This window comes from Pecten maximus, chromosome 7, assembly GCF_902652985.1.
Source record: "Pecten maximus chromosome 7, xPecMax1.1, whole genome shotgun sequence".
NCBI lineage: Eukaryota > Metazoa > Mollusca > Bivalvia > Pectinida > Pectinidae > Pecten > Pecten maximus.
This window is the reverse complement of record NC_047021.1, coordinates 33000253-33011138: the sequence shown is the minus strand read 5'-3', so window position 1 is coordinate 33011138 and position 10886 is coordinate 33000253. Positions and strand designations below refer to the sequence as shown.

The window sequence follows — 10886 nt, the reverse complement described above, 5'->3', positions numbered from 1 at the left end:
CAGAAATTTTAACTCCATTTACCTTTAGGTATAAATAAAGCAATAACTACATGGCATTATATGAGACTTATGAATTTGAAGTGTTTTTGCTTAACAAATGTGAAACCTTTACCCTCATCAGTCAATGCTACTGTTACAAAGTAATGACTATAATCCTAGGTTTTTACGTTCATCAAAATAAGAGTGCCATCTGTTTTCATTAGATTGATATCACACATTTCTGGTCAGTGTAATTGAAATGTGTTTCAAGGTACATAGAGAATACTGTTCAGAGCTTCAATATAAGACTATGTGTGCATAAGTATGTTATATTTGGTATGATGTTTGTATTGACAATAAAATCATTAAAAGCTTTCAATATGACTACTTGTCTGTTCTTTATTAACAAAATAGTAAAAACAAATAATGCAATTAATAACAACAGAAAAAAATCATTGTCACAGAATGAGTCAACAATATGTCATATGTTGAAAGCGTCCTTTTGGCTTCCAAAAGAAAAAAAATTGTCGACATATCTCAAACTAGATTATTTTTTTAATTGGACAAACTTGAATATCCAGTGTTGGAACAACCTGCTTGATCAAGACTTCCAACATAACCCTGTAAAAGGTTCAAAATGAGTTTCTACTCCACTCCTGCACTAATCTCTCTATTAAGAGTTTATTAATTTGATATGTATAGCATGTATAGCAGTTGATACACGAACAGAAGTGCCCCCCCCCCCCCCCCCCCCCCCCTTTTTTTTAAATGAAATATGTGTGTGTAACCTAATGGTTCCATGTTGAACTCTCATTAACCAAGGTACCATTTCTATAAGACTTATTTCTAAAACAGTGCATTTCCAAGTACTTTACAGAAGGCAAACATTCTCTTTTCCAGTTCTATTGTCAGTCTATAACTGTATAAACTTGGTCCTATAAAATGATCAGAAAGATTTTTTTTTATTATTTGAAACAGCATTATTGTATTAAAGAATTTCATGCTATTGTTTGGCAGAAGGTTAATTAATGGATAGCAGATATTCAGATCATGGTATTTGTGTTTCTCGTTCCACAAATATGTTTGACAACAGGAATTAAATAGGTATAAGTCACCAGGAATAATATAAGATGTAAGTTCTACAAAAGACAGGAATTAAAACCCCCCAGGTATGATTAAGTCCTACAGAAGATTGAGTGTTGTACAACAGGAATTAAAACTCCAGGTATGATTAAGTGCTACAAAAGATTGAGTGTCGTACAACAGGAATTAAAACTCCAGGTATGATAATGAGTCCTACAAAAGATTGAGTGTTGTACAACAGGAATTAAAACCCCCCAGGTATGATTAAGTCCTACAGAAGATTGAGTGTTGTACAACAGGAATTAAAACTCCAGGTATGATTAAGTCCTACAAAAGATTGAGTGTCGTACAACAGGAATTAAAACTCCAGGTATGAAAAGTCCTACAAAAGATTGAGTGTTGTACAACAGGAATTAAAACTCCAGGTATGATAAGTCCTACAAAAGATTGAGTGTTGTACAACAGGAATTAAACCCCCCAGGTATGATTAAGTCCTACAAAAGATTGAGTGTTGTACAACAGGAATTAAAACTCCAGGTATGATAAGTCCTACAAAAGATTGAGTGTTGTACAACAGGAATTAAAACTCCAGGTATGATAAGTCCTACAAAAGATTGAGTGTTGTACAACAGGAATTAAACCCCCAGGTATGATTAAGTCCTACAGAAGATTGAGTGTTGTACAACAGGAATTAAAACTCCAGGTATGATAATGAGTCCTACAAAAGATTGAGTGTTGTACAACAGGAATTAAAACTCCAGGTATGATAATGAGTCCTACAAAAGATTGAGTGTTGTACAACAGGAATTAAAACTCCAGGTATGATAATGAGTCCTACAAAAGATTGAGTGTTGTACAACAGGAATTAAAATCCCAGGTATGATAATGAGTCCTACAAAAGATTGAGTGTCGTACAACAGGAATTAAAACTCCAGGTATGATAAGTCCTACAAAAGATTGAGTGTTTTACAACAGGAAATTGTACAACCTCGGGAGATAATGGTTTCCATGGCTTTAACACAGGATCAAGTGTTTGACATCAGAAATTCATAACCTTATTCATATAAATTGATACATTTATTATTAAATGAACTTTCAAAAATTTTCCAAAAAAATTTAGAAGTGAAAAAAGTTGGAATCGCGACTACCAATCAAGTACCTAGCCTTGTTCTGTAAATAAGTATGAAATCAATTTTACCCACACTCCCTACCCACCTCACATTAAATATGTCATTCAATTGTGTCCAAACTATTGGGACATTACGATATCAGCATGACAGTGAAATACAGCACCATTAGACAAGATCAAGCACCATCATATGTTGATTACATCAAAAAGACTACGTAAAAGGTACATGTATTGGGTTATAACAATTTGACATTGATATTCAATATAAGATCATTATAAATATCAATGATGACGGGGGAAGTCATCATATTGATACAACAGATCACAAATCCAAGAATCACAGAATTCAACAGTCTTGAGTATTTGAACCAAATCTTCAGTGAGGACAGAATCAGCCAGGAATGAAGAGAAGGGAATCCTCACTGACTGACTTGTCTAAGCATGAAATGAGAAGGAAGCCTTCACTACAAGTCAGTACAAGACCGCTCGTCTCAGCCAGGAATGAAGAGAAGGAAGCCTTCACTACCAGACTGTCTTGTCTCAGCCAGGAATGAGGAGAAGGGAGCCCTCACTGCCCGACCGACTTGTCAGGCTTGTTTCCGAATGGGGCCTGGGTACCTGGGCTTGGCCCTGAGCAATGAGCACCTTGCCAATATTGATATCTTCCTCTCCACTTGTGTCAAACAGGTCTATGTACAAACAGCCACTCCATGACCTGCAACATCAATCATACAACATGATAAATCCATACAATTACACACTGATGTCAAACATATACATGTACAAAACTGTTGCTAAAAGCTTTTCAATACCATTACATACAATACAAGAGGCCCAGAGGGCCTGTATCGCTCACCTGGATTTCATGAGATATGAAACAAGAATGATGATTAAGTATATTGTCACTGGTATTGCTATGTCAATATATATCATAGGCATTTTATATGGGTACGTGAGGTTTTTATGCCAAAAATGCATTAATCCATGAAATGAAATTGACTTTTGGCGCAACCCCAGATGCTACCACACAAATGTGAGCGATATCCATTGCTTAGTTTCAGAAAAGAAGTTGTTTAAACCAACTGACCCCTTTTCACCCCGCCCTCTGCACCCTGGGGTCAGTTCCTTCCGTTATAAAATTTTGAATCCCTAACCAAAAGGATGCTACCAGTCAAATATGAGCTGTTTCATAGAAGTTGTTCATATCAATTTAGCCAAATTGACCCTTTTTGGCCCCACCCCTAAGTCCCCTGGGGGGGGGGGGGTCAACCCCAAAATTTGTACAATTTTGAATCCCCACCCCATGACCATGCTACCATACAAATGTGAGTGATATATCCATTGCTTAGTTTCAGAGAAGAAGTTGTTTATATCAATTCTGCCAAAATGACCCCTTTTGGCCCCGCCTCTTAGCTCCCCGGGGGTCAGCTCTGTCATTTATACAGTTTTGAATCCCTAACCCGGGGGTTGAAGCAGGCAAATATGAGCGATATCCATAGCTTAGTTTCAGAGAAGAAGTTGTTTATATCAATTTAGCCAAATTGACCCCTTTTGGCCCCGCCCCTCAGGCCCCAGGTAGGTCGGCCCCACCATTTGTACAATTTTGAATCCTGGCCCCAAAGGGATGCTCACAGTCAAATACGAGCAATATCTGTTGCTTGATTTCAGAGGAGAAGTTGTTCATATCAATATAGCCAAATTGACCCTTCTTGGCCCCGCCCCTCAGGCCCCCGTGGGGTCAGCCTTACCATTTGTACAATTTTGAATCCCCACCCCATACTGATGCTACCAGGAAAATATGAGCAATATCCATTGCTCGGTTTCAGAGGAGAAGTCGTTTATATCAATATAGCCCAATTGACCACATTTGGCCCCGCCCCTCAGGCCCCCGTGGGGTCAGCCTCACCATTTGTACAATTTTGAATCCCCATCTCATAGTGATGCTACCAGGCAAATATGAGCAATATCCATTGCTTGGTTTCAGAGAAGAAGTCGTTGATATAAATATAGGTATATTGACCCATTTTGGCCCCGCCCTCAGGCCCCCAGGGGGTCAGCCCCACCATTTGTACAATTTTGAATCCTCACCCCATAGTGATGCTACCAGGCAAATAGGAGCGATATCCTTTGCTTGGTTTCAGAGAAGAAGTCGTTTATATTAATATAGCCAAATTGACCCCTTTTTGCCACGCCCCTCAGACCCCTGGGGGGTCAGCCCCACCATTTGTACAATTTTGAGTCCACACCCCATAGGGATGCTTCTGACAAAATTTCGTCAAATTCTGATCAGTGGTTATGAAGAAGAAGTCAATTGTTGACGGACGGACGGACAACGGACGACGGACGACGGACGACAGACGACGGACGGACGGACGACGGACGACGGACGCAACGGTATGGCATAAGCTCACCTTGGTCCTTCGGACCAGGTGAGCTAATAATACAAATTACACACTGGTGTCAACTAATGTACACAAAAACACTCACCTAGATTTGACGTAAGCTACCAGAGTCTTGCCGTCAGTCATTTCTTGAAACATTTTCCTGAAAAAAAAAAAAAAAAAAAAATCTCTTAAAACAAAGAAATGAATTGAATTATTCTTATTAAGTACCAGCCCAAGCACCAATAATAAGTATTACCAGATACTGATGTTATTTTTTACACACAATTTTCATAAATGCCATACCACCCGGCTGCATGAGACAATTTCAAGCTGTTTATTCCCCCTAAAAGGAGAGCCTAAATTCCTGCATTTTCTTATTCCCTCCAGTATTTTGGCCAATGCCATTTTTGGTTACAAACTTGGTAGTTTTTTCAACAAGATTTTATGAGATTTGGTGAAAATTAGCAATCACATGCTCCATTTATGTCTGTTCACGTGATCAGTGAGTCAAAATAGAGGCTATATGGTCACAGCAGGGTTCATACGGTTTATGTCAAACCAAATTCAAGGCCATTTCAAGCCTTTTTCAATGTCTAAATTAAATATTCAAGGCCCATTTTACGCATCATCTAAGTAAAATTGAGAGGGAACAAGAGAACAAAAAGGCAACTTATAACTGAATCCAAATGATCAGTGACCAGGGTTTCACTTATCCTAATGAAACCTTAAAATTCAAGGATTTTTCAAGGCTGTAAACCAATTTTCAAGGCTTTTCAAGGCCAAAGGTGAAATTCAAGGCTTTTCAAGGCCCAAGGTGAAATTCAAGGCTTTCTCAAGGCCCGTACTAACCCTGCACAGGTTCCACATAAATCTCTAGCTATAGTGTGATGGTTATCCCTAGAATAAATTCTAAAAGAAATTCTCGAAAAATGTACAGAATTATGCTGCCAGATATTGATTTTAAAATTACTCCTGGCTTTTATGGAATCCTGCTCTTTATTACTTACTTGGCTTTCTGTGAGAAATGATCTGCATGACCAGTTGGTTCTATGTCTACAAGGAAACATTCAATGGCTTGGAAAGGTAAATGTAGAAACTGAGGTTCCATGGGTTTTATATCTCGCTCTGATACCCATTCCTTGTTCCCGAAATCCACGTAGAACACCTGATGAGAAACAAAACAAAATTTCTGAAAGAAACTACAATGATGTCAATTTGACATTAAAGCTCCTAACATTGACATCAAAGCTCCTAATAATTTTTAGACATTGATCATGATAAGGGTAACATTTGGAGTGTGTTTATTCTCAGTTTATAACAGACTGTGATATCAGGGAGGAATATTTAAGATACTACATATGATAGGGAGGAATATTTAAGACACCACATATGATAGGGAGGAATATTTAAGATACTACATATTATGGGGAGGAATATTTAAGATACTACATATTATAGGGAGGAATATTAAAGACACCACTTATTATATAGAGGAATATTCTATTGACTACATATCTTAAAGAGGAATATTTAAACCACTACTTCTAATAGGGAGGAATATTTAAGACACCACATATTATAGAGAGGAATATTTAAGACACCACATCTTATAGGGAGGAATATTTAAGACACCACATATTATATAGAGGAATATTTAAGACACCACATCTTATAGGGAGGAATATTTAAGACACCACATATTATAGGGAGGAATATTTAAGACACCACATCTTATAGGGAGGAATATTTAAGACACCACATATTATATAGAGGAATATTTAAGACATCACATCTTATAGGGAGGAATATCTAAGACACAACATATTATAGAGAGGAATATTTAAGACACCACATATTATATAGAGGAATATAGAAGATACTACATATTATATAGAGGAATATTTCAGACACCACATATTATAGGGAGGAATATTTAAGACACCACATATTATAGATAGGAATATTTAAGACACCACATCTTATAGGGAGGAATATTTAAGACACCACATATTATAGGGAGGAATATTTAAGACACCACATATTATATAGAGGAATATTTAAGACACCACATCTTATAGGGAGGAATATTTAAGACACCACATATTATAGGGAGGAATATTTAAGACACCACATCTTATAGGGAGGAATATTTAAGACACCACATATTATAGGGAGGAATATTTAAGACACCACATATTATAGGGAGGAATATTTAAGACACCACATATTATAGGGAGGAATATTTAAGACACCACATCTTATAGGGAGGAATATTTAAGACACCACATATTATATAGAGGAATATTTAAGACATCACATCTTATAGGGAGGAATATCTAAGACACAACATATTATATAGAGGAATATTGAAAACAACAAACATCATAGAGAGGATATTTAAGCCACTACATATTATAGAGAGGAATATTTAAGACACCACATATTCATTTTGTTAGCAGGTGATAAAGATACACAGCAACTTCTATTGATATATCTTATAATGGTTTAAAAGTTTTCATCTGAACAAGAAATTATTTGGAAAATTCACTTCTTTGACTGCTGACCTTGAGGTTAAGGTCACAGTGTGAACTGCACACCAAGTTTTGGTGATACAAGTATATTGCAAGTTTTGTTCAGATATCTTCAACAGGTTAGAAATGAGTGCCTTGACAAAAAAATTATTAGAATAACAAGAAGGACAATACTAATTGCATCATGTCTTCTTTCATTCGAAGGAGATTGAGACATACTAGTAATTAAGTAAAATGTCCCTTAATATATCTTCATCTTTGCTATTGTCTAGAAATTGTTGATGGATATTTAAATTAACAAAATATACCTGAATCCTTGTATTTCGCTCTCTGTCATCGGAACAGAGGACTTTGGCGCGATACCAGCGTCCATCTTGCGCAAAGCGAGCTACCACTAGCTCACCCTCTGCATAATGTACTAATGTCCTCTGTGGAAATGTCATGTTTCCATAGCGTCTCCTGTTAACAGCAAACCATCACTCAGATCATAGAACTACCAATACACATGACAATATATTATGACACTGACAGCATTACAAAGTAGAAAATTATATTGACATACACATATAGAAATATGAGAACTCAATTCACAAGGTTTGAAATTTGCTAATAATTGTGATATTTATACCGTATTTGACCTAATAAGGGCGCAGGGCGCGGGTAATTGACAGTGGGGGCGCCCTTATTAAGATTAGTTATTCTGAAGTTTTATGAAACAGACTATACCTTATAGCAGAATACCCAAGGTTGTGGAAACGGTAAAATATTCAGTCATAAAAACATTCCAGATGAAGATATCTATTCATTATCATATATTAAGCTTAAACATCACTTGAATACTCCTGTAAACTTGTTAACCATGCCAGCTGATCTTTAGACCAGAGAACGTGTGTTCCACCATTTATGTTCAAATGGAACTCTTTTGTGTTCTATTTATAGAAACAGGTGATTTCCCAGATCATATCAGACATCGTTTTCTTTTACCTAATAATTGATTTACAATGTCTTTTACTAGCTTTCTGTTCTGAACAGAAGTTATTTATCAACAAGAATGAAGTCTTTACTTTATCTTCAAATAAAGATGGTAAGTTATTATTTGTATGTGTGTTTAGTTTTGGGTGCTCTTTGCACTGACATGTCATCTGTAGCCTGTAGGAATTCACAAAATGTGGCGAAAACATGTGTTTCAGTTACTTAATTTGTTGAAGAAAATTGAACACATAAAGTAGCAAAATATTTCACATGAATTATTACTTTTGAACACCATTTTGACACCATTTTGACACTCAGTCAAAGATTTATTTCCTTGAAAAAAGGTAGGGGCGCCCTTATTAGGGTAGGCGCCCTTATTAGGTCAAATACGGTATATAAATCAAATGAATGCTACATGTAACTGTTTATAAATATTTTCTAAATCTGCTAGGAAAGTTTTTACAAACTAAGACAATTTCCAGGATAGTTTTGTTTTTGTTTTTAAATTTTGACACATTTATAAAATATAATCAAGACAGGACTTATATCATATTTAAGTGACAATTAAAAAAGGTTAAGGATTTTTTTTAATAATACAAGGTATACAAATACATTTTCACTGTAACCTCGTCATAGACAACAAACAAAACAGAACATGTTTACATATTATCAGTAGAAACCAAACACTGACATTAGTAGTAGCAACTGACCTACAAATTCAACTACTTATCATTATTATAAAGCCTATTTAGTTTTCAAGAGATTGGAAAATGGTTAAAAACCGAAAGGAATTCTCCGGATAAAAAACTTTTAATACACCGCTATAACATAAAATCACCTGTATGCAAAATTGGACAATACTTATATTATATGAGAGATATATTTTTCATGATGCATTTATAAAATTCAGGCTTTAAGCATTCATTTAAAACTGTTTTTATACTCACTGCAGTGATGTTACTAGCTCATCTAATGTCTCGTCATCTTCTCCAGGATCTGTAGAATGTAAAATAAGACAAGTTCTACATCTACACAATCTAACGACAAAATGACAATTTCTAAAACAATGACATAGTCATCAAGATCCCTCCACCCATGCAAATATTGTATTACATGAAATTAAAGTGGGCAAAATGCATAAAAACATGAAACACATGACATAGTATGAAGAATCATTACATGTACATGTATTTGTATTCAGTCATCAAGTTCATGTGAGAGTAATCAACATAAACAAGTCTACCAAGCAATTTTCATCAAAATCTGATCATTCCTTCAAAAGTTATTTTGTGCATAAAGCTAACGGCCAATCATACCACAGCAGCCTCATTAAACAGGTGCGGAATATGCCGATAATAAACTTGACCAAGGTATTTAGGTAATAAGTCTATACCAAGCAAGTTTTATCAAAATCCAATAATTCCTTCAAAAGATATTGCGTGAAAAGCAATCAGCCAATCAGATCACAGCAGCCTCATTAAATATGTGCAGAATATGGTGATAATCAAACTTGAGTGAGGAGTTTAGGTAATAAGTCTACCAAACAAGTTTCATCAAAATCTTATCATTCCTTCAAAAGATATCGTGCGGAAAGATGGACAGAACCCATTTGTATATCACCTACCAACTTTGTTGGGCGGCTGATAATTAGCTTGTACAAGTTATATAAATTTCTTCTGTCATTATAATTAACACAGAAATTAGAAGTAACATTAAGGAGCCAAAATAAGTGGCATTATCCCTGCTCCCGATTGTTGGATTGAAAATCACTATGGTAATGTGGAGAAAAGAGATCGCAAACTGACGCAAAGGGATCTCGGTGCCCACCATTGAATTATCTTTATTGGTCCTGCAAGACTGATCTTCTCTCTACTTTTCCTTTCTTTCTCCTCACCCTCTTAATCATTTGATAACAAGGGGAAATTTCATATGGAATCCAAGAAAGATCTGAATGAACTTTCCGAGAAATAACAATTACAAACTTTCCAAGAAATAGTGATTGCAAACTTTCTGAGAAATAGCGATAAACTTTCAAGGAGAACTTACTGAAAAATAGTAATAACAAACTTCAACTGGTAGCTAGGCTAAAAACTGACTCATTCCCCTACTTATATTAATACCATACCAATGCCTTTTCCCACTTTTATTTATTGTAGCTGGTAGGTTTCAGCATCTGTAACTGTAGACTATGGCAAATTTTTATTTATTGGTGAACACACAGTAAATAAATTTATTAAGTTACTGGTTTCTAGTTAAAGAGATTTGGACTTAATCATTCCTGCACTTACCAGTGGATCTAGGATCAAGTAGTGTGTCCAGAGTCCTTTTTCCCCAGGGCAAAATGATGTAAAAGTGGGCAGGGTTGATGATTGTGGCGATTTCTACGGCTACACAGGTGTCACAGTCGGGTAGCAGAGCCTCAACCTGGCCATCATCTAGTCCACCATACACTGGTTCCCTGTCCATTGTCACTCCTCCTGCAATTAACCTGAATTGATGCACATGGTGCAGAGACATTCCAGAAAAAAAGTTGAGCAATTTCCATGATAAATCTACATTTTCTGGTACCACTATGTAAAATTTCAATATTTCCAGAATTTCTATGGGCCCCAACAAATATTTTCTGAAGTCCATGACCCCAGACAAGCAAACAGAGATCATTTTTTTTTTATTATCACTGCAATTTCCCTGGTCAAGTTTCCCAAATTGACAAGAAATAAACCTAACAAAGCAATGAAATTATGTTTCTTGAAGAAATTACAAGTTAATTGCATAACAAGAGGCCCATGGGGCCTGTATCGCTCACCT

General features: G+C 36.0%; 1 protein-coding gene across 1 annotated transcript; it reads right to left on the bottom strand.

Moving 5' to 3' along the window:
* Positions 1-944: 944 nt before the first annotated feature.
* Positions 945-10555, bottom strand: LOC117330623 (tudor and KH domain-containing protein-like). Its single transcript, XM_033889051.1, has 6 exons — positions 10367-10555; positions 9026-9074; positions 7415-7565; positions 5583-5740; positions 4679-4735; positions 945-2906 (listed from the first exon to the last, which is right to left on the bottom strand). Exons 1-6 carry the CDS (start codon positions 10542-10544, stop codon positions 2732-2734), a joined length of 768 nt encoding a protein of 255 aa, XP_033744942.1. The 5' UTR covers positions 10545-10555; the 3' UTR covers positions 945-2731.
* Between the last annotated feature and the right edge of the window lie 331 nt (positions 10556-10886).